General features: G+C 44.4%; 1 protein-coding gene across 3 annotated transcripts in view; it reads left to right on the forward strand.

The window, feature by feature from the left end:
* The window catches only part of ANO6 (anoctamin 6), a 230,726-nt gene extending 205,814 nt beyond the window's left edge, over positions 1–24,912 (forward strand). For 2 of the 3 annotated variants that reach the window (XM_033959705.1, XM_033959706.1), the window contains 2 exons: positions 10,343–10,448; positions 23,328–24,912. In XM_033959705.1, the coding sequence (XP_033815596.1) occupies positions 10,343–10,448; positions 23,328–23,534 (313 nt within the window). In that variant the 3' untranslated portion in view covers positions 23,535–24,912. The remainder of the gene's footprint in view (positions 1–10,342; positions 10,449–23,327) is intronic. The other variant, XR_004540720.1, reaches the window with a different exon arrangement.
* Positions 24,913–25,315: the final 403 nt, after the last annotated feature.

Consider the following 25,315-nt stretch of genomic DNA (forward strand, 5'->3'; position numbering starts at 1 on the left):
ACCATAAGTTGCTGTGAGAGATCGTAGCAGCCATTTTGAAGAGCTGCCGCTAGGGGAAGGAGCAAGAGGCTGTGCTCCTGCCCCCACCAACCCACGCTGAACCACCAGAGACAAAGGTAGGCCTGGGGGGCCTACATATATTTTGGGGATTAGAGGGCTTACCAGGTGGGGAGAGTAGCGGTCTGGGAAGGAGGGCAGAGGAGCATAAGAACATAAGAACATAAGCAGTGCCTCTGCCGGATCAGACCACAGGTCCATCTTGCCCAGCAGTCCGCTCCCGCGGCGGCCAAAAACAGGTCAAGGCCTGTCTGAATCATCAGAAGGGGCTCCCTTGCCACCTTGGTTTCCCATTTAAGTTCTGCCCTCCTATCGAAGTCCTAGCCCTCCGGTCTTGCACATGTACGACCAGGTTGGTTTACTCAGTACCCCACGATCCCTCTATCCCTCAGGAATCCATCCAATCCCTGCTTGAATCCCTGTACCGTACTCTGCCTGATCACTTCCTCCGGTAGCGCATTCCAAGTGTCCACGACCCTTTGGGTGAAAAAAAAACTTCCTTGCATTTGTTTTGAACCTGTCTCCCTTCAGTTTCTCAGAATGCCCCCTCGTATTTGCTGTCCCCTTCAGTCTGAAGAATCTGTCCCTATCCACCCTCTCTATGCCCCTCATGATCTTGAAGGTCTCTATCATATCTCCCCTGAGTCTCCTTTTCTCCAGAGAGAAGAGCCCCAGCCTATCCAGCCTCTCGGCGTATGAGCAGTGTTCCAGCCCTTTTACCATTTTCGTTGCTCTCCTTTGGACTCTCTCAAGTACCGCCATGTCCTTCTTGAGGTGCGGCGACCAATACTGAACGCAGTATTCCAGATGCGGACGCACCATCGCTCGATACAATGGCATGATGACTTCCCGTGTTCTGGTTGTTATGCCCTTCTTTATGATGCCCAGCATCCTGTTGGCTTTTTTCGAGGCTGCTGCGCACTGTGCAGATGGCTTCAGTGATGCATCCACCAGCACACCCAAGTCTCTCTCTGTCTCCCAACAATACCCCCCCCATGTTCGGGGGAGGGTCAGAAGAGATAGAAAGGGGGGTCAGGGGGATTTCTTATGTGAGGAGAAGAGATTAATCTGTTCACTGAATCTTTTAATGGTTTCTCTATTGCAGTATGTCACACAATTTTTAAGCTGCTGGCACAATAATCTCAGGGCTGTGGCTGGAGGATATCCGGAAATGCGCGGTTGTTGACGCAATGACATCACGCACATGCATGACATCATCACGTCAACGTCCGCAGCCCTGAGCCTTCTATTACCACTGTGTAGGGGGTGGACATCATCACGTCAATGTCTGCAGCCCTGAGCCTTCTATTACCGCTGGGTGGGGGGTGACTGCAGAAGAAGGGTGAGGAGAAGGAACAGAGGCGCCAGCGAGGAGAGGCGCAGGCACTGGCTGACTGACTACAGGACGTGCCTCTCTCTGCAAGAGGCATGTCCTGTAAGCAGGCAGCCAGCACCTCTCCTCCGCACCGGCATCATGGGGTACACCTGGAATCCTTCAGGGCACACAGTTTGTGATACACTGCTCTAAAGCCTCTGATGTTATAGCAATGGGGGTAGATTTTTGTGAAAACAAAAAATTATGCTGCCAGCCTGATATTTAGCTGGTCAGAATTATCCAGGGACATTCAGTGCCAGTGCCCACACAAGACTCAGCACAGAATATCACCAGATAATTTAGCCAGCAGTGATCAGCATGTAAAAACACACTGACCGCTGCCGGCTGAATATCGCTGGGGGATGTCTTTACAATATGTCTAAATATTTCTGTGTAGTTATCTAGTTTATGATTCTGTTCATCTGGAGGAGTATAGCAAGTGTTCTCTTTTTTTTTTTTTTTTTGTAATCAAGTATAATTAAAGGAGTGTCCTCCCTTATGTAGACATGCATCTTTAGATACATTTTTGTGAAGAATTCACCAGGTCAAAACAGTTGTGTTTTTTTTAGAAGAGCAGAGTGTTAGTCCTTTTGACAGTGCTGAGAGCTCACACTGTGACAGTTGAAGGTATTTGTAAAGGTTTGTTTGTGGGAGTTTTAGCAGTTAAATGTTTTAGTTCTAACATTCATCTTCATCAGTTGGCACCATAGTATCAAGTGATTTATTCTTAGCCTGGTCTTTTGCCTCAAGTGCTGTTGGCCTGGGAGGTGTTACTGGTCTCCAGCTGGTTATGCATGAGGCCATTCAGTTTTCTTTTGTTTTTCTCTGAATGACTCTGTGTTGTTGCTCTTCATGGAATTCCTGTAGATCTTTCTCCAGTTACTCTCTGAAGTTGGTGCTTAGTTTCTGTAGGTTTCTTTTAATTCCTTCTTTTTCAGTTGTTATGAATACCTTTTTTCTGGTATAGCTCATCCATTATCAGATAAAGGGCATTTCAACCTCAAAATGTTACTGTCATACCACCTAAGTCAACCACTCCCCTTGTACCCCAACCCCTTTATATTGTGCTGTAATGACCTGTATACTGTAGATAGCCTAAGACCTACATGAGTCTGTACTATTTAAATCCAGTGTAACTGCATTGTTTCTTTTCTAATCAGATGAAAAGAATAACTCTTGTATGCTCGTCACAGATGTACTCTTCGTCCAATGAAAGGATAGCGCCCACAATTTCTTTGACCCTTATTTCCAATTACACTACTCCCCCGAAATTTGTGGGGGTTACGTTCGCGGAGTGACCGCAAATATTGAAAAAACGCAAATATCGGAAGAGTACTGTAATTGGCACTCCCCCTTCCGAGCCTGGCACGCAGAGAGCCGGTTTCGCACCTAGAGGAGACAGTAGTGATTTTCTATGCAGATGGCCCCCCACTCCTATGTTCAAGGTGAAGCAGGGATACCTACCCAGCAATGGAGAGGTCTCACTGTGTAGCCCAATTCTTCCTACTCACACCCACCGGTTCACTGTCTTGGGAAACTCAGCTCCCCCATTGCTGGTTCCTGCGCACTCCTCCTCCTCCTGCACAACCCAACACGGACGCGTGCTCCAGGTTTCCGTGAGAAGGGGCGTTACCTAGCACAGGTTTTCGCGAGCGTGAAGATGCTGACGGGAGTGACGCAATCGCAATGTTGATGGTAGGATGAGGGAATTTGTAATTCTGCTTTCCTCTCTCACTGTGGGAGGATTCACGGGAGGCGTGGGAGGATGCACGGCAGGCATGTGGCCAGGAAAAACCGCAGGTTGGGGAAGGGAAGGCCCATAGTAACAGAGAGCTTTTCCATTGGTCAGTCATTCGCTGAATTTTCTGACCAGAAGAAGCGGTCAGAAAATACCACGAATGACTGAGTCCGCCGATAGCGAATTCGCAGTGATGTACTGTATTTGTTAAAAATTATTTGAATAGATAGTTATGAAATATTTCATTATGTATCTTAAGCAATATTAGTAGAGCAATGAAAAACTACAGTGTATACTTAAATATAAACTGATATAACATTTCCCCCTCCCCCTTTTGGGATGGAAAAAATGTTAACCCGAATATAAACCAAGTACCGGCCGACTCTGCACCTACCAGCCCCCCCCTAGACCTACCACATACCTCTCCTCAAGCCTTTCTTAAGCCTCGATGGTCCAGTGGTGAGTCAAAAGGACTCAGATATAGTGAAAATAGACAATAATTAGTAAAACACTTCCACAACAGTAAGATGTACTATGTTCGATGGTATTTTGATGTTTTGATAACACAGAGCAGGCTGAATAACAATTTTCAAACGGAGGAAAAAGCCTCAGACCAGGGCCCTCCCACCTCCACAATGATGGAATAGCGGTGGTGGAGCGTTCACCTCACTGGCAAAAAACCTCCTTTAAAAGAAACAAGCACTGTGCTGTGTTATGCTTAGCTTAGAAGATATTGCAAGATAGATGAAAAAACATATTCAACTTATCTTCTGTTGATCGGTACACCAACGGTGGCCAGTGTTTCACAAGTCTGCTGCCTCAGGGTGTAACGTATCCGATCAAGCTGAAACCAGAACCACAAACTTGAAGTTAGAACTGGACCACTGCATCTATAATAATAATTCCCTTAGCGCGCATGCGCACTTCAATTTTCGTAGCTCCGTGGTCGGCAGACAAATCAGCAGAGAAGTTGGTAAAGCATACGTGCGTGTGCGGCACTTGCGATGCGTGAGGCGTGCGCGCACACGCGTTCGATTTGCTGTGAGTGGCGGTATACTTCTCCCAGCAGCGTTATTCTGTGCCGGTTGCCGTTTGCTGCTTGATTTTTTTTTAAAAAGGTAGGTGGGAGAAGAGGCGCAATAATTTACATCCCGCTTAAGATCCCCAATATTCCCCCAACATCCCGGACCTCCACCGACATCCCTCTGACATCTCCACACACACGGACAGGGGCCAAACAGACGGGACTGACAGACTGACAGAAAAGGTGGCAGTGAAAGACACAGAAGGACAGGGAGCCAGAAAGACGGGACATTGACAGACTGACAGAAAAGGTGGCAGTGAAAGACACACACAGACGGACAGGGAGCCAGGGAGAGAGATTGAAAGGAAAAAAAAGACAGCGGACAAGGAGAGAGAGACACACAGAAAAAAAGACAGACAGACAGCGGCCAAGGAGACAGTTAGAAAAAAAGGCATACAGTGGCCAAGGAGACAGTCAGCAAAAAAAGACAAACAGACATACAGTGGTCAAGGAGACAGTCAGCAAAAAAAAGACATACAGTGGTCAAGGAGACAGACAGACATACAGTGGTCAAGGAGACAGTCAGCAAAAAAAAGACATAAGGTGGTCAAGGAGACAGACAGACATATAGTGGACAAGGAGACAGACAGCAAAAAAAGACATAGAGCGGCCAAGGAGACAGACAGCAAAAAAAGACAGACAGACATATAGTGGCAAAGGAGACAGTCAGCAAAAAAAAGACATACAGCGGCAAAGGAGACAGTCAGCAAAAAAAGACAGACAGATATACAGTGGCCAAGGAGACAGACAGGAAAAAAAGACAGATAGGCAGTGGCCAAGAAGACAGACAGCAAAGAAAGACATACAGCAGCCAAGGAGACAGTCAGCATAAAAGGACAGACAGACATACAGTGGCCAAGGAGACAGACAGCAAAAAAAGACAGACAAAGAGTGGCCAGGGAGACAGACAGCAAAAAAAGATGGACAGACATACAGCAGCCAAGGAGACAGACAGCAAAAAAAGACAGGCAGACATACAGCAGCCAAGGAGACAGACTGAAATAAAGATAGACAGACAGACAGCAGCCAAGGAGACAGACAGCAAAAAAAGACATACAGCGGCCAATGAGACTGTCAGCAAAAAAAGACAGACAGACATACAGTGGCCAAGGAGACAGACAGCAAAAAAGACAGACAAAGAGTGGCCAGGGAGACAGACAGCAAAAAAATACAGACAGACATACAGCAGCCAAGGAGACAGACAGCAAAAAAAGACAGGCAGACATACAGCAGCCAAGGAGACAGACCGAAATAAAGACAGACAGACAGACAGCGGCCAAGGAGACAGACAACAACAAAAAAACAGACAGGGAGACAGATATACAGAAAGAAATCAACTGTACAATGGATATTAAAGCTCTCACGGTAAGTTTTCAGTAAATTTTTTAAACTGTTAAGTCTGCTCATCTATTCTAGCATCCGTTAATCTAACGGACTTAAACACTAATATCTTCATAAAATTTCAATAAAACCAGCAGAACTTACCTCTAATTCGGACGCTGAATGTGTCTCAAACATCCAAAGATGGCTTCACAGAGTTCGCACTAGATTTGAATACTCCCAGTATGTTGTCGTCAGAACCGGAAGTGTCATTACGTCAGTGCTCCGACGCTAATGAAGACACATGATTTGCTGCACAACTACACTTACAGACAAAAAACTGATAAGGATCATCGACACAGTTTTGCAGGCACATGATATATTGCATAAGTTCACCAACAGCAAACAGACACAGACAAAAATATACATCAAAAACATGAAAAGATCAAGAAAAAAGCAATGATTAAGTTTCTTAAGTGGTGAGTCAAGAAAGGAGCGATCTGTCCCTCCTCCTCGGACAGATGTCAGGTCCTGTCCCAGCTGGCTTTATACCCACTGCACCCCTTCCCCCCTCCCATACCCAGAGCTGGCCTTTTCCTGTCCTAGCTTAAATCCTGGTGATACAGTGGTGAGATGAACTGGGATAGAAGAGATCCCTCCCTTCCCCAAGGTGAGGTGTCGGGTCCTTTTCCAGCCGACTGTTCAACTACCCAACCATAAGCATTTCATCTTGAGCTACTGTTGGGTTCTAAGTCTCTGGATAAATGCCGTGAGTTCATAGTTCATACCACGAGACTATGAACCCCAAAGCAGCCCAAGATGAAGCATTTACTGTAAGTGCTACAGTGGCTGCATGCAGTGGCGTAGAGTGGGGAGGGTGGGGCAAGCTGCCCCGGGCGCCATCTCGATGGAGGCGCCAGCACCTCTCTACTCCCCCTCAACACTCTCACGTTCTCCCTTCCCCGCCCCCCACGTACCTCTTTAAATATATTTACCAGCACAAGCAACTATTCTAGCCAGCTGCCATGCCAGCTTGGCTTCCTTTGAAATTACTTCAAGTTCACGGATGTCAGAAGTGACATCAAAGGGAACACCAGCGTGAGCAGCAGGCCAGAGAAGCTGTTTTTGCAGGCGAAGGGAGGACACAAGTGTGGCTGGCAAGCGGGAGTGGGGGAAAGAAGTGGGGGAAAGCGGAGAGGAGGGCGCAGGAGAGGGAGGTGCCAGCATCCTAGGCACCTCTTACCCTTGCTGCACCACTGGCTGCATGGGAACAGGAAACACACAGTGAAGGCCAGGATCGGGAGTTGATGCACCCGCACTGCTAGAAGTGACTTCAGAGGGAGAGCCAAGGCCGGTGCGAGCAGCAGTTTGGAGATGCTTCTCATGCCAGCGAAGAGTTAAAGAGGTACGGGGGGGTGTAGAGAAGGAGAGGTGCCGGCGCCTCCCACTAAGCGTTCGGAGTGGTCCACCCTCCCACCTCCCACCCACCCCTTACAATATCACTACCCTCACTTCAAACAGCTCACCCACTACAAAAACACCCCTATTGTCTTTGGTAGCTCTCTATACACTCCTCGCCTATAATTCCCTGCCCAACATTCCAAAATACCAGCCCCCCCCCCCCCCCCACACACACACACACTCTTATCCATAATCAAGATTCAAGATTCTTTATTTTTTATATACCGTCTATAAAAAATACATGTCTAGACGGTGTACATTATAAAAAATTATAAAAACAATTAAAGGAGGCAAATAAAAAACGGTAGCTTATCAAATGTTAAAAATACTGGACAAATTTAAATTAACATACATGGGATGAAAGGATGGTAGGGGAGGGAGAGGTTGTTTAAAATACATCGAAGTAAAATTAATAAAAAAGGACGGTAAATGGGGAGTGGTAAAAACAACAGGAGGGGATGACTTTAAGAAGAAGTGTTAGACATTTCAAAAATACATATGAATCAGGAAGTTAAAAAATGGAGGCTGATGCTAGAGAGTGAAAGCATATTTAACAAGGAAAGTTTTAAGTTTAGTTTTAAATTTTTCAAGGGAATTCTCTAATCGAATGTCGAGTGGAAGGGCATTCCACAAAAAGGGGGTGGTAACTGAGAAGCTGGATTTGCGAGTGATGTCATGAAACAGTTCCCGGATTGACGGTATAGAAAGTAAATTTTGATTATTTCAACAGAGGACCCTTGATGATGAGTAGGGGATCAAAAGTTTGTCTATAAATGCCGGTTGATTAGAGGTTTTAGTTTTGAAGGTGAGGAGAAGTATTTTATAGGAAAGACGATGAGAAACAGGTAACCAATCTGCTTTACGAAAAAGAGGGGTGACATTATCAAACTTTATAGCATGATAGATTAATTTAACAGCAGTATTTTGTAATAATTGTAAACGACGGATTTCTTTCTGGGTTATGTCTTGATAGAGGGCATTATAGTAATCAATAGTTGAGATTATTAGGGAGTGAATCAATATATTAATAGAGGAATAATCGAGAAAAGAGGGAATAGAACGGATGAGCCTGAGCTTATGAAAGCATTTCTGCATGACTGCACTAATTTGTTGATGGAAAGTAAGATCCCTGTCTAGAATGACTCCAAGGAGTTTAACTTTGTTATCCATTTGAATTGGGTACTGATGGGTAGACATAGATGGTCATCTGGGGAAATCGAGAAAAGAACACTGGTAGTTTTAAGAATGTTCAACGATAGTTTATTATGCCGAAGCCAAAGGCTGATTTTGTTGAGTTTTTGATTAATTTCTGTTATGTCTTCAGTGGATTTAGGATTTATGAGATGAAGTAATTGAATATCATCGGCATAAGTGTATACAGTGAAACCTATAGATTGGGCCAGGGTGAGTAGTGGAGCTAGGAATATATTAAAGAGAAGGGGAGAAAGAATTGAACCTTGCGGCCTGTTATTCATCTATACCAGGGGTGTCAAAGTCCCTCCTCGAGGACAGCAATCCAGTCGGGTTTTCAGGATTTCTCCAATGAATATGCATGAGATCTATTTGTATGCATTGCTTTCATTGTATGCTAATAGATCTCTTGCATATTTATTGGGGAAATCCTGAAAACCTGACTGGATTGCGGCCCTCGAGGAAGGACTTTGATACCCCTGATCTATACACTCTCTACCCCAAATATTGCTCAGTTTTTACACATACCCCCCTCCCCCTGCTAACTGAACTCTGCAAATCAAGTTGAGCAAGCTTCATCCAAAGCAAGGCAAATCATAGGTTGCATACGTAGGAGTTTCGTCAGCCGTAGACCTGAAGTCATTATGCCACTGTATAGATCCATGGTGAGACCGCACCTGGAGTACTGTGTGCAATTTTGGAAGCCACATTACCGCAAGGATGTACTGAGACTGGAATCGGTCCAGAGAATGGCCACCAGGATGGTCTCGGGACTCAAGGAGCTCCCATACGAGGAGCGGTTAGGGAAGTTGCAGCTCTACTCACTCGAGGAACGTAGAGAGAGGGGAGATATGATCGAGACATTCAAGTACCTCACGGTTCGCATCGAAGTGGAAGAGGATATCTTCTTTTTCAAGGGTCCCGCGGCAACAAGGGGACATCAGTGGAAAATCAGGGGCGGGAAACTGCCCGGTGACACTAGGAAGTTCTTCTTCACCGAAAGGGTGGTTGATCGCTGGAATAGTCTTCCACTTCAGGTTATTGAGGCCAGAAGCGTGCCAGATTTTAAGGCCAAATGGGACAAACATGTGGGATCTATCCGCAAAGATAGATAGGGAGGGTCATTGGAGTGGGCAGACTTGATGTGCCGTGGCCCTTATCTGCCGTCTCTTTCTATGTTTCTATGTTTCTATGTAACTTATTGAGGTCTGAAAGGGATCACTCAGTTCCCATTGCCTTGGGAAACATGGTATTTATTAAGGAAATTAGAATGGGCCGGCGAGACAAATGCACCAAAGCTCGTAGAGGTTTAAAGGGCTTTGGAGAATTGCCACGAGGCACTCGCTAGCGCGGCTTGATAAAAGAAGCCCTATTTAATCCTAGCAACGAAGAAAGAAAGTGGATCATAGGAGATAGCGTTAAAATAATTTAATTAACAATAGGCCAATGTGGCCACATTTCACCTAGAAAAGGCAGCTTCAGGGGCAGCAATTCTTAATTAGACATACAGTAAGTAATATTTCATTGATCTTATTGGTATTTATTTCAATGTTATTGATATAGTTTATTTGGTTGTCATTTGATTACTTTGCTGGGCATATTTACTTACAGTTTTTACATGGTTTTGATGGATCTGATTTAGATATGTTTTTATTTATGAAAATTTAAGTCTTATTTATGTCTTTATTAGTTTAGATTGTTTATTATTTGTTTTTAATTTATTAGTCACTGTGAGGGTCTTTTGCTAAGGCGCACTAGCCAATTTAGCGCGCGCTAAACGCTAATGCGTCCATAGAATATAATGGGCACGTTAGCATTTAGCGCGCCTTAGTAAAAGACTCCCTGTATGTTTAATTAACAGTTGCTGCCTCTGAAGCAGCCTATTATAGACGAAACGAGGCCTTGTTGGGCTATTGTTAATAAAAGCATTTTTATCTCATCTCCTGTGATCTACATTCTTCTTCATTACTGCTGACTGCGGGTCCTACTTGCATCTTTTGTTTTGATACTATTCAATCCTAGCTACTTCAGATTAAAAGAAAAAAAAATTGTACATCTTCTGATTGTGGTGCACTATAATTAAGGATGTCTTTTTTCAATTATTATTCTTTTTCAGGTATCGTGATTTCCGATATCCCCCTGGACATGAATATGAATATTCGCACAATATATATTACTGGCATGTGATTGCAGCAAAACTGGCATTTCTTGTTGTTGTAGAGGTATATTTCATTTTTTTTTTCTATTTTTACTGGTTTATAATTTAGCAGAAAATTTCCCCCCTCCCCCTTTTACTAAACCGCAATAGTAGTTATTAGTGCATGGAGCTGCGCTGAATGCTCCACGCTGCTCCCGACACTCATAGAGTTCCTATGAGCATTGGGAGAAGCGCGAAGCACTGAGCGCGGCTCCCTGCGCTAATAACCACTATCGTGGTTTAGTAAAAGGGGGGGTTTATGACAGAAAGCTTTCATTTGACAAGAAAAATAGTTTTTGGTTGTTAATAATTTAGTATTGTCTTTGGACTTTTCTCTATTTGTTTAGCAACTGGTATTAACACACAGGCCTCTGTTTTCAAAATGTTTTCTCCCGTTCTTCATTCAAGCAACATTGGTGATATAAGGGAGAAGCAGAGAACAGAGTAATAACCAGGGGTGCAAGGATATTGGGTATCCTAGCACTGTCCCCTCTAATATGAGCAGGAGATCTCCAACTGCATGGCCGCCAGTCTGTGTGGGTGAGGGAAGGGGGTGTTGCTTCAATTTTGTGTTTTCAATTGCTAGGGATAAGCAGGGATAGAGCAATGTTTCTCAACTCAGTCCTGGAGTAACCCCCTTGCCTGTCAGGTTTTCAGGATGTCCACAATGAATATGCAAAAACTTGATTTGCATACTCTGCCTCCATTATATGCAAATTTCTTTCATGCATATTCACTGTGGATATCTTCAAAACCTGATTGGCAGAACTGAGTTGAGAAACACTGCCCTAGAGTCCTACAGAGCTTGCTTGTCCTTCACTTTTGAAAATGTGATGGCAAAATAGCACCAACTATTGGTCAGAATATAGGTGGAGGACTCTCACTCAGCTTAGAGGGAACAGTGCACCCTAGGCAAACTTTCACTTACATCCCACACCTACACACACAAATAATGAGGGCACTTTCCAAAAGTTATTTACCCAGGTAAAAGGGCCATTTGAAAATTGCAAAAACACACTTTCATCTATTCTCTACTACTGAGAGAGAGGCAGCAATATTGTCACAAACCAGTCCCCCCCCCCCCCCCCACACATTCTTATCCCTAATCGCCTGTTCTTCATTTATTAACTCTATACTGCCATACGCGATGGGTCGTGCATTTCATCGATGACCCCCCTCTGAAGATACAACTGCAAAACAGGGTACTGGGGACTTTTGAATTTGAGAAGTACGCACATGAAGTTACATTACATTAGGGATTTCTATTCCACCATTACCTTGCGGTTCAAGGCAGATTACAAAAGAGTTATAGAAGGTGTATTACAAAAAAATATCTGGTCATTTTCAGGGAAATAAAAGAGTAGAGCAGGTTGTTTCAGGGGGGGTCGGGGATTTAGTGAGAGGACGAAGTAAACTTGGGGTGTTAAGTCTTTTTCAGGGGTTTCTTGAAAAGTATGGTCTTTATTTCTTTTCTAAATGTTTTGTAGTCTAGGGACGCTATCAGTAGATGGACTGTCAGTGAATTTCAGCTAAGTACTGCCTTTTGCTTGCTTGCTTTTCCTTCCCGTATGGATTACAAATTTGTGATTGAATGAATGAACTTATTTTGTGAGTAGACTTGTATGGCCAGCAACCGATGCCTCTAAAGACTTTGCCTGCCATAGAAGAAGGAGCATATTGTCTAGTGTGGAGTTTTTCTCTGACCTATAATGAAGATTGAGTTTACTTGCTTTCAGCTTTAGCCGTTATGTTAAGCTCTTTGATATAATTGTGAGGTCTTTTTTCTCCAGTGGTTTGTGACACTATTACTGCCTCTCTCTCTCAGTAGTAGAGAATAGATGAAAGTGTGTTTTGTGATATTTATCTTTTCTGCCCAGTTTCTTGCTTTATTGTGGAAACTTATTTGAAAATTGCCAATCCTTCCTGCAGGTGATGGATCTTTGAGTTTATGTGGCTATTGGGATCTATTTTGCTTTTGCTATAGCGGCTCTTTGCTACCCCCACCCCCCTTAAGCTGTTGCCTTAGGTAACAGCTTAATCTCTCCTGAAGGATGGGCTGGCCCTGGCATTAACCCACATTTTCCTGCACTACCTTTTGTGTCACCATATAATCCTCCTGTGCCATTATTTACTTTTCATCTGTCACCTGAAACATCCAATTGCTTTAGCCTGCTGTTAATTTGATCCCAAGAGGTAAAATTGATTCAAAACCTTAATCTAGAGGAGAGCAAACTGTGGCCATTGACAAGTTTCCATCCAGCCCAATGATGGCAAAACACACACACACACACACACCTATTATACCATTTAAAAGTGTACGAAATGTTGAAATTGGATACCTGTGTGCCTCTTCGATTCCTCACATCTTGGAGGGAACCCCACCCCACCTTACTCCTCAGATCCCCTCACTTTAGCCATCTTCACACAAGAGATGGTAAACAGGTGAACTCATGGGCTCTCTGGAAGCAATACTCTTGTTTTCAATTTTCATAAATGCCTCTTTCCCAGTAGTTGAGCTACTCTAAATAAAGTTGGAAGTGCTGCTGTTCTACTTATCATCAAAATGTTTGCTGACACCACCAAAGTATAAATACAGCATAAACAGCCTTTAAAGTGACTATATCAGTTAAAAAAAATCACAGTTTGGATCTAATATGAACATAAGAATTGCCATACTGGAGCAGACCGAAGGTCCATGAAGCCATGTATCCTGTTTTCAACAGTGGCCAACCTAGGTTATAGGTACTTGGTAAGATCCCAAGAAGTAAAAGATTTCCCCAAGCCATCTCAATAATGGCCTATGGACTTCTCATTTAGGAAATTAGCCAACCCTTTTTTAAACCCTGCAATGCTAACTGATTTTACCACATTCTCCGGTAACAAATTCCAGAGTTTAATTACACATTGAGTAAAGAAATACTTTCTCTGGTTTGTTTTAAATCTACTACTTAGTAGCTTCATTCTATGCCCTCTAATCCTAGTCTGCCTATCCATACCAGCTACCTAACTCTATAATTTCATTCTCTCTCTCAAGCATAGATCTTCTATACTTGGCCAAGCTTTATTGAATTCAGTTTTTGTCTGTCATCACCACCTCCACTAGAAAGGCTATTCCAAACATTCATCACTCTTTTGTTAAAGGAAGAGTTTCTTTGATTACTGCTGAGTCTGCACCTTTCATCCTCACTCATTCTGTGAGCCTTTCTGGCTTTTGCCATCATCTTCTACCTTAAGTTCATCAGATACAATCATTTCATATCCTTTTTGTAATTTATACACAGAAGTACTTCACACCCTTGCTGTAATGCTCCTTTGGATTCTTTACATCCCAAAGGTTTGACAAGTTCCTGGAGGAAAAGTCTATAATCTGCTATTGAGACAGACACATGGGAAGCCACTGCTTGTCCTGGATCAATAGCATAGAAAAGGAACATAAGAATAGTCTTACTGGGTCAGACCAATGGTCCATCAAGCCCAGCAGCCCGTCCTCACGATGGCCAATCCAGGTCACCAGTACCTGGCAAAAACTCAAGGAGTAGCAATATTCCATGCTACCAATCCATGACAAGCAGTGGCTTCCCCTTTGTCTTTCTCAATAACAGACTATGGACTTTTCCTCCAGGAAATTGTCCAAACCTTTCTTAAAACCAGCTTTGCTATCCGCTTTTACTACAACTTCTGGCAACGCGTTCCAGAACTTAACTATTCTCTGAGTGAAAAAATATTTCCTCTTATTGGTTTTAAAAGTATTTCCCTGTACCTTCATCGAGTGTCCCCTAGTATCTGTAATTTTTGACGGAGTGGAAAATCGATCCAACTGTACCTGTTCTACTCCACTCAGAATTTTGTAGACTTCAATCATATCTCCCCTCAGCTGAAAAGCCCTAACCTTTTTAGTCTTTCCTCATACGAGAGGAGTTCTATCCCTTTATTATCTTGGTTGCTCTTCTTTGAACCCTTTTTAGCACGGCTATATCTTTCTTGAGATAAGGAGACCAAAACTGAACGTAGTACTCCAGGTTAGGCCGCACCATGGAGCGATACAGCCAACGCCGGCGCCTCTTTCTCCCCCCACTGGCAACTCAGGGCCCATCTGGAGGGCCTTCACGCATGCGCATGACATCATCATGGTGACGTCTGCACACTTCCAGATGCCTCGAGCCTTGGCCACTACGTTTAGTGTGCTGCAACTCAACAAAGTTTGCAGTACACTGCTCTAGACCATTCTCCAGGCTTCAGTAGATCTCTTCTCATGTATTCTATACTTTCCAAGTACAGTGGTGCCTCACACAACGAACTTAATTGGTTCCAGGAGCAAGTTTGTTATGCGAAAAGTTCGTTATGTGAAACGCGTTTTCCCATAACAATACATGTTAAAAAAAATAATTCGTTCTGCAGCATAAAATATGCTAAGATGACATAAAAAAAGATAAATTTGTCAAAATGGTGAAAATGGTGGTCTTGTTGAGGCCAAACTCTTTGACGAGGTCACACTGTTTTACCCCACATTCACTCCTAATTATTTCCCGTTTCATTTCAACAGAAATCACCTTCCTGCTTTTTTTAGAAGCCATGATATATAAAAAATATTGAGTTTATCTTAAAAAGACGACTGTATACAGTGAGAGAGGGCAGTTAAGCGCAGTGACTAACGACTGCCTGCAGTGCCTGCGCGGAAGGATGCAATACATCGGCAGCTCGGGCGACTTCGTTGTGTGAAACGAAGTTCGTTGTGTGAAACGAAGTTCGTTGTGTGAAACGAAGTTCGTTGTGTGAAGTTCGTTGTGTGAAACGAAGTTCGTTGTGTGAATCAAGACATGAAGTTCGTTGTGTGCAGCGTTCGTTGTGCGAGGCGTTCGTTATGCGAGGCACCACTGTATAGCATAGGTAAACCTATACTGATAGCCCTTCTGCAGTATTGCTAATAAAAATGTTTGGGAAAAAATGAACTAAGGATCAATAACTATGACACACCTTTTTTTTTATTAATTCTTTATTGATTTTCTAAACTTCAAAAGTGCAATACACAAATATATATCATATAATAAGTTAATAAAAACACATTCAACTTACAAATATGCATAACCAACCATTTTCTTCCACCACCCCCACCCAATGATTATTCAATAAAACACAGAAACATAGACTATCCCAATAACCTTACCCTATTCAGATTAAAAATATCCTTCCACCCTCCTCCTACCCCTGGTGGACATACTCAAAAGTCAAATTAGGACAGAAATAGCCCCCCCACCCCACTCTTTCCTGGATGTGTACAAAAATAAACAAAAACTGACTCATAATCCAAGACCTACTATAGTGAAGTAATATATGATGTCAACGGCCCCCAAACCAGCTTATATAAATTACTGTGCCCCAAACTATCGGCATTCATTTTTTCATATCTATAGCTGGAGCAAAAATTTGCCCACCAGAAAGGAAAATTTAGACGGTCGTAGTTCTTCCAATTTCCCGGTCATGACACACCATTGATAATGTTCCTTTCCTCAGAGTGAACTCAGTTTACCTCTACTGCTTATCACCTTCCACTCGACTAATTTTTAACCTGGTCAGTTAGAAAGTTTAGGACCCATACCAAAGGAAATTGATTTATGTATAAGCCTCCTGTACAAAAATATGTCAGAGGTCTTATTGAAATTCAAATACACTGCATCTAGCATTCTCCCCAATCCAACTTTCTGGCCACTTGTTAGATCCAAGTTTATTAAAAGATTTACTCTCCCACTGCACTGTACACATTATATGCAGGTACTTTATCTGTCCCTAGTGGGCTCACAGTCTAAGGTGGGTTTTTTGTACCTGGGGCAGTGGAGGGTTAAGTGATTTGCTTAGGGTCATAAGGAACTGCAGTGAGAATTGAAGCCCAGGATCACAGCTCCTTCTTCATTCCACTGTAGATCTCAGACTTTAGTCCCCATGCTAAGGGCATTAATATACATTGCTTTCCAGGCGGTGCACTTTTTCTACCTTTTCTACCTTTGTTATTTGGGTCTTTTAAAGGTCAGTCTGCAGAGATTTCAATTAATACAGAACACTGCAGCTAAACTTATCTTCGGTAAGAGTAAATTTGATCACGTAACCCCTCTGATCAAGGAATTACATTGGCTTCCAGTGTATTTCAGAATTCAATTTAAGTGCATTTGTATTGCATTTAAGATCCTATTTGGCATTTTTGCCACTTTGATTCCTTTAGACTGGAACGTTCATAGATCTCATCTTGCCAGAAGTTCTCAAAAATTAAAACTTACATTCCCCTCTCTCAGTGGTAAAAACAGAACCTTTAAGAGATTTAGTCATTCTTTTGCTTTTAAATTAACCAAATTCTGGAATGCTTTACCGCTTACATTAAGAAGTTTAGGTTCTTTTGCTTTATTCCGGAAAGTTCTGAAAACTTTTCTGTTTGCTAAACATTTTGGAAATTAACTATTTCAGTCTACTTTTTCTTGACAAATTTATGTATTATGTTTTACATTATTGTAAACCGAGTCGAGCTCCTCTTGGTTGATGACTCGGTCTATAAAACTAAGGGCTCCTTTTACTAAGGTGCGCTAGCGTTTTTAGCGTGCGCTGCAGATTAGCATGTGCTGCACCCCGCACTATGCGTAGAAGCTAACGCCAGCTCAATGGTGGCGTTAGCGTCTAGGGCGCGCGGCAGTGCTGTGCACGCTAAACGCCTGCTAAAACCGCTAGCGCAGCTTAGTTAAAGGAGCCCTAAGTTTTACTTTAGTTTAGTTTGTATAAAAATTTTTAAATATTTTACTTACCTGATGGTTTTGTCCACCCATCTCTCTTCTCTCTTAAACAATTTAAAATTAACATAAAAACACAATTCTTTACTAATGCTTTAAAAAAGAGAGAGAGAGAAATAGATCCAGGAGGGCTTGGGCAAATCTGTCACCAGATGGAGGGTGGCTGTAGCTACTGACACTATAGTATGAAAGGGCATCTTGCATGTGTGAGTTAATATCCTATATTTTAATGGCATACATCAACTTAATTTCCCTGACAAAGTAGGTGATTTATCAAATTCTAATAAACCATCCCCAAATCTTAGCAAGTCTGCCGATCTGTCTGGAAGACAATTGCCACTTCTCTAATTGAATACAATCTGAGCATCTGTCTGCTTTATCTTCTCTTGTAGAACCATGAAGTAGAGAGTTGCGCAGGGACAGAAATCCCACCCATCCCCACCCGTCCCCGCCAGGATCCTCTCCGTCTCCACCCATCCCCACCAGGATCCTCTCCGTCCCCACCCATCCCCGCAAGGAATTACCTCCATCCCCGCCCGTCCCCATAAAAAGCAGCAATTACTTCTGACAGGATCATCAATTCCACAGTTTCTTTTGTGTTTGCGCTGCTGTTTTCCTTGTGGAATCTCTTTGGTGGAACCCTTTTTTTGTTTTCTGTTCAGGTAATTAACTTATAAACCTCCTCTTTTACTAAGGCTGACGTGTCCATTATATTATATGGACGAACCCTGCTTTCAAAGCCTTCAATCCCCGTGGGAGTCCCGTTGGCTAGAGGGGGGTCCCCGTGAGAGTCCCGTGGGCCAGAGGGGGGTCCCGTGGATTAGGGGGGGGATTCCTGCGGGTCTCCCGCGGGACCTGCGGGATTTCCGCGTTCCCGTGCAGACCTCTACCATGAAGTCCAATGATATACAATATTTGGGAGGATACTTAGCAGTATCATTCATGCTTATAAGTGAGGACACCAGCAGCAGGCAGAGCGAGAGAGAGAGAGGACACCAGCAGCAGGCAGAGCGAGAGAGAGAGAGGACACCAGCAGCAGGCAAAGCGAGAGAGAGAGAGGACACCAGCAGCAGGCAGAGCGAGAGAAAGAGAGGACACCAGCAGCAGGCAGAGCGAGAGAGAGAGAGGACACCAGCAGCAGGCAGAGAGAGAGAGAGGACACCAGCAGCAGGCCGAGAGAGAGAGAGGACACCAGCAGCAGGCCGAGAGAAAGAGAACACACTGAGGAACTTTTGGTTCGAGAAAAGAGAAATGGAGGCAGCAGGAACCCAACGAAGCTACCCAGTATACTGCATCGAGTGTCATATGTATGACTACCTCCCCTCCGGGAGGCAGGCATACATATGCGGTCAATGTCAGGAACTGGATAGCCTGAAGAAGGAGGTCGCGAGACTGCAGGTCAAGGTCCAGGAGCTGGAGGGACTCCGCACCATAGAGGAACCGTGGGCAATTGAGGCAACTGAGGATACCACCAGAGAGAGCCACATCAACGAGCAGGTTAGAGAGCTCGAGAGATTCATCGAGGAGGCCTGCAAGATGGTGGAGGCACAGGATCACCAGCAATTCAAAAGTGAACCAAAAGATGGAGGACAGAATCCACCAGACCCCAGGGGGGGAGGACCTTGCGGTGGAACTGAGGAGGCAGAGACCCATCAGAACCCGGAGGAAGGATTGGAGGATCGAGTCACTGATATGGACCTGAGACCCAAGAGGAAGCTGAGAAAAGGGAAATCTGCAATCGTAGTGGGAGACTCAATCCTGAGAGAGGTGGACAGTCACGTTGCAGGAGGCAGAGAAGACCAACTAGTGACATGTCTCCCGGGGGCGAGGACAAAGGACATCTCCGACAGAATCGAGAGAATCCTGGAGGGAGCTGAGACGGAGGAGACAGCAGTGATAATCCACGTTGGAACCAACGACATCAGTAGAAGGAACTACAACAGGACTACACTGACTGAGCAGTTTAAGATCCTGGGGAGGAAACTGAAGCTGAGGACAAAGAAGATAGCCTTCTCAGAGATCCTGCCAGTACCGAGGGTGGATGCAAGGAGGCAGACCGAGCTGCAAGCAATAAACGGTTGGCTGAGGAGATGGTGCGAAGAGGAGGGTTTCCACTTTGTACGGAACTGGACAACTTTTGGGGGGAAGAACAAGCTCTATAGGAGGGACGGACTGCACCTGAGCACGGCTGGGACGAGGATGCTAGCACGCAACGTCCAGAGCAGCATAGACATGGCTTTAAACTGAGGAGAAGGGGAAAGCCGATAGTCGATCTGACATCGACACATCGGACTAGAGTATCAAACAAGGATACTGAACCGGGAAAAAGCGATAGAGAGATCGAGACTGAGTGGACATTTTTTGAAAAAAAACCCAAAGACGCAATGCAGGGGCCCAAGGAACTAATGATACTAAAGAACGGGAAAAGTAGGAAACAGCTGGAGCCAGAGGGACACCCAAAAATGGGGAAGCAGGCTGAGGACCAGATAGTCACACCACAGGAGGGGGATGAGGACAAAACAGACGCACCACAGGAGGAGGATGAACGGAACGAGGCTCCCATGAAGGGATCAGCAGGAGCGCCAAACCACGAGGAAAACCAACAGAGAAGGTAAATAACAGGGACTTAAATTGCCTATACACTAATGCTAGGAGCCTAAGAACCAAAATGGGAGAGCTAGAAGTTATAGCCAGTAAGGAGGACCTAGACATAATTGGAGTCACAGAAACATGGTGGTCCGAAGACAACAAATGGGATGTGGTCCTACCAGGGTACAGACTCTATAGGAGGGACAGGACACACAAGAAAGGTGGAGGAATAGCGCTATATATAAAGGACTCCATTCCTTCAACCAGGATGGAAACAACAGTAGGGGCGGACGGCTTGGAATCACTATGGGTTAAGCTGACAGGAGGAAATGGAGCAGACATAAAATTGGGACTGTACTATCGTCCACCAGGACAACCGGAAGCAAATGACCAGGACCTGGAGGCTGAATTGAGGCAGGTATGCAAAAGCGGAAGTGTGGTGGTGATGGGTGATTTCAACTACCCTGGAATAGACTGGAGCATTGGACACTCAAATTGCACGAGAGAAATAAAATTCCTGGAGGCGGTGAGGGACTGTTTCATGGAACAGCTGGTCACGGAACCAACCCGAGGAGATGCCACTCTTGACCTAATCCTCAACGGGCTAGGGGGACCTGCAAAGGAGGTGGTAGTACTAGCGCCACTAGGAAACAGCGATCACAACATGATCCAGTGCAAGCTAGAAATAGGAACATCAAAGGTGAAAAAAACCACAACGACAGCACTCAATTTTAGAAAAGGGAATTACGAGGCCATGAGGAAAAAGGTGGGAAAAAAGCTCAGCAACAGCTCAGGGAAGATGGAGACCGTTGAGGAAGCCTGGGCCCTACTCAAGGACACGGTGCACGAAGCACAAAACCTGTACGTCCCCAGGTTTAGGAAAGGGTGCAAAAAGAATCAAACCAAAAACCCGGCGTGGATATCAGATGCAGTGAAAAAGGCGATAAGTGACAAGAAAACATCATTCAGAAAATGGAAAAAGGACCAAACAAAGGACAACCAGAAGGAGCACAAAAGGCACCAAAAAGACTGTCACCGAGTGGTTAGGAAAGCAAAAAGAGAATATGAGGAGAGACTGGCGTGGGAAGCAAGAAACTTCAAACCATTCTTCAGGTATGTGAAGGGGAAACAACCAGCCAGGGAGCAAGTGGGACCATTAGACGATGGAGACAGGAAGGGAGTGATAAAGGAGGAAAAAGAGATAGCTGACAGGTTAAACAAGTTCTTCTCGTCAGTCTTCATGAGAGAGGACACATCCAATATCCCAGAACCCGAGGAGATCACAAACGAAGACCATGACGAAAAACTGGTCCAACTAGAGGTAAGCAAGGAGGATGTCCTCAGACAGATAGACAGACTGAAGAGCGACAAATCACTAGGCCCAGACGGCATCCACCCAAGGGTACTAAAAGAACTGAGAAACGAAATAGCGGAAACACTTCGCCAAATATGTAACCTATCCTTAAAAACTGGGGAGATCCCAGAGGACTGGAAAATAGCAAATGTCACACCCATCTTTAAGAAAGGATCAAGGGGTGACCCGGGAAACTACAGGCCAGTGAGCTTGACCTCGGTTCCGGGAAAGATGATGGAAGCACTGGTTAAGGACACAATCTGCGAACACATAGAAAACAATGGACAACTGAAGGTGAGCCAGCATGGCTTCTGCCAGGGAAGGTCATGCCTCATGCCTTTGAAGGAATAAACAGCCAGATGGATAAAGGGGAATCCATAGACATCATTTACCTTGACTTCCAAAAAGCCTTCGACAAGGTACCTCACGAACGACTGCTTAAGAAGCTGTGGTGCCACGGGGTGCAGGGGGATGTCCACCGATGGATCAAACACTGGCTGGCAGGCAGGAAACAGAGAGTTGGAGTAAAGGGCCATTACTCAGACTGGCAATGGGTCACGAGCAGAGTTCCACAGGGGTCGGTGCTAGGACCGCTCCTGTTCAATATATTTATTAACGACCTGGAGACGGGGACGAAATGTGAGGTTATTAAATTTGCGGATGACACCAAACTCTGCAGCAGAGTTAGAACCACGGAAGACTGTGAAGACCTGCAAAGGGACCTAACGAGACTGGAAGAGTGAGCAAAAAAGTGGCAAATGAGTTTTAACATAGAGAAATGCAAGGTCATGCATGTAGGGAAAAAGAACCCGATGTTCAGATACAAAATGGGGGGATCATTGCTAGGGGTGAGCAACCTTGAAAGAGATCTGGGGGTGATGGTGGACTCAACATTGAAAGCATCGGCACAGTGTGCAACAGCCTCAAAGAAAGCAAACAGAATGCTGGGTATCATTAAAAAGGGTATCACAACCAGGACGAAGGAAGTCATCATTCCGCTGTATCGTGCAATGGTGCGTCCACATCTGGAGTACTGTGTCCAGTTCTGGTCGCCGTACCTCAAGAAGGACATGGCAGTACTTGAGGGGGTCCAGAGAAGAGCGACTAAACTGATAAAAGATATGGAAAACTTTTCATAAGCTGACAGGTTGAAAATGCTGGGGCTGTTCTCCCTGGAAAAGCGGAGACTTAGAGGAGACATGATAGAAACCTTCAAAATCCTGAGAGGCATAGAGAAGGTAGACAGGGACAGATTCTTCAGACTGTGGGGAACCACAAGTACAAGGGGTCACTCGGAGAAACTGAGAGGAGACAGGTTTAGAACAAATGCTAGGAAGTTCTTTTTTACCCAGAGGGTTGTTGACACATGGAACGCGCTTCCGGAGGTTGTGATAGGCCAGAGCACATTACAGGGGTTCAAGGAAGGTTTAGATAGATTCCTAAAGGATAAGGGGATTGAGGGGTACAGATAGAAGTAGAGGTAGGTTAGAGAAATGGTCAGGAACCACTTCACAGGTCATAGACCTGATGGGCCGCCGCGGGAGCGGACCGCTGGGCGCGATGGACCTCTGGTCTGACCCAGTGGAGGCAACTTCTTATGTTCTTATATAGATGAATGTCATTGCAATGGCATAGTAAGGGGAGGGTGGACCGTCTCGAGCACCATCTTCATGGGGGCACCTCTCTTCCCCCCTCCCCGCATGTACCTCGTTAAACGTCCACCGGTGTGAGCAGCATCTTTGTCTCGCTGCTCACGCCGGCCTCGGTTCCCTTCTGATGTCACTGCCTAGATGCGGGACCAGAACGTGATGTCAGAAGGTAGCCGAGGCAGGCACGAGCAGCAAATGGAAGTGCCAGCAAACATTTTAAGAGGTACGCAGGGAGGCGCTCAAGCGGCAGGGAAAACTGTGATGCTAACCTTCCTCACTGTGCCACTGGGCAACAGTCAGTATGCTTCAGCATTCTTAGCAATCTCTCCATAATGTCTTGAGATCTTGGTACTCAACAGACAGAACACATGCCAGGACATGATCTCTAGTTGGCAGATAGATGCCTTTATACTGTTCAGAAGGGAGGTACTAACAACACTGAATTTGAAAAGAAACCTTTTTTCTATGGTTGGTTGAATATTGTGTATTTCTCACTAAAACCATCTGTTTGGACTAATAATGTATCCTTTGATTTTCTCCAGCATATTGTTTACTTGGTGAAGTTTATTATTTCATATGCAATTCCGGATGTATCGAAAGAAACCAAAGAGAAGATTAAACGAGAGAAGTACCTGACACAGAAGATCTTACATGAGAGTCGTCTGAAGATTATAACGAAACAATGGGGAACTATGGCCGATGAAATCCTGAAGGGTGCCGATGATAAATTACGAAAAAAACTAAAATAGTACTTTACAGATTGACAGTGCATCACAGTGCCATGTATGTTATTAATGGCCAATCAGAAAAGTTTCTGATTAAGTCCATTTAGACAAACTGAGGGGCCTTTTTACTACAGTGCATTAGGCTCTTACCCCCAAATTCTATAAAATATGTTAAAAATTGCATGCACAGTTTTGGTCACATACCCAAATTGCATGAGCAGTTTAATTGACTGAAGCTAATTAATATAAGTAATTGGCTTTTTAATGAACAATTATTGGTGCTAATTAAAATCAATTAGAAATTATTAAGGGTATTTTCAAAACATTAAAACATCCAAAAAAATGGCATAAATTGGTATGTGGATGTTTTCCTCACCAAAACGTTCAAATGCCAATTTTCAAAACTCTCTTTCTGAACGTCTTGCGAGGCATCCTAGCCACTATGCTTCCAAAACTAAGGGGGGGGGGGACATGATGGAGGCTTGTTCAGGGCGGGCTTAGACTTGGACGGACATCTTGTGGTAATAATCAAACCTTTCCCAAGATGTCCTGGACGAAACTTAGCCATTATGAGTTAGAACTGTTTATAAAAGCATTTTGGTGCCAGAAAAGTACCCAAACTGACCAGATGATCACTGGAGGGATTAAGGCATGACCCCCCGCCCAGACACACACACATTCCCTCAGTGATCACTGACCCCCCCCTTCCTACCCCCATCCCCCAAACATCTGAATGAAATAGTACATACCTGTCTCTAAAACAGCTGCATATGGTATGGGAAATGCTAGTAGAGCAGCAAGCAGGTGTCTGCACTATTCTGATGGGCGGTGTGTCAAAATAAACACCAAACAATAAGTTGAAAACAGCACCAGGGGCCTCATAAATTGGGATATCAAAGTTCACTTTATTGAGTGATCCAACACGGGCCGTGTTTCGGCAAACAGTGCCTGCTTCAGGGGACCATACAAATTCAAACAAGATGAACAAATAACCAAATTAGGTGAACTCTCAACAAAAAAAAAGCCAGACAAGCAAATATCCACTGCGCTAAAGCTGAGACAGCGTTTACTTCCGCTTCAAAAGCTTTAGCGCAGTGAATATTTGCTTCTCTGGATTTTTTTTGAGAACTCACAGCAGCCAATCACTAGCGGCTTTGCACAGGGCAGGAGTTCAGGAAGACCACTCCTGCTTCAGTTCACCGCTGGACCACCGGAGATTTTAAAGGTACGCAGGGTAGGCGGGAGGGGGGTAAAAGTTTTAACATTCAGCCAGGACAGAAGGTGGGAAGGATCGCTTTTGTTCTAGCCCTCCAGGTCTCATGGCAGGCCTAGTGGAGGTGTGCAAGGCATCAGGAGGGAAGGAGGGAGAGGGGACAGGGTAGGAAGGGAGGGAGTACAGGGTGCAGAGCTTGGAAGGGTCCTTGAATATTAACCCCTTTGTTTATATTTGAGTCAACCTTTTTTCTTCCTTTTTTGGGAGGAAAACGGTTACCTCGGTTTATATTCAGGCCAGCCTATATTTGAGTATATACAATAATCGCCACAAGTTTATCATTGGTTGTGTCAGATTTATAGTCCAACAAAAGGTCCCTCTGTGCACAGCAAACCCTCAAATAAGCTTTATATACAGCTGCTCTGGGATACCCCTCACCAAAAACCACTTAATCAGATCAAGTGATTGGACTTCAAAATCTTCCAAGGTTGAACAAATTCATTGTTTTCTTAAAAATTGGCTGATAGGTAAACTCAGTTGCAAACTGTAAAGATGGAAGCTCTGAAAGTAAAGGGGAATAAAGTGGCAATTA

The sequence above is a fragment of the Geotrypetes seraphini genome, chromosome 9 (assembly GCF_902459505.1).
Source record: "Geotrypetes seraphini chromosome 9, aGeoSer1.1, whole genome shotgun sequence".
Taxonomy (NCBI): Eukaryota; Metazoa; Chordata; class Amphibia; order Gymnophiona; family Dermophiidae; genus Geotrypetes; species Geotrypetes seraphini.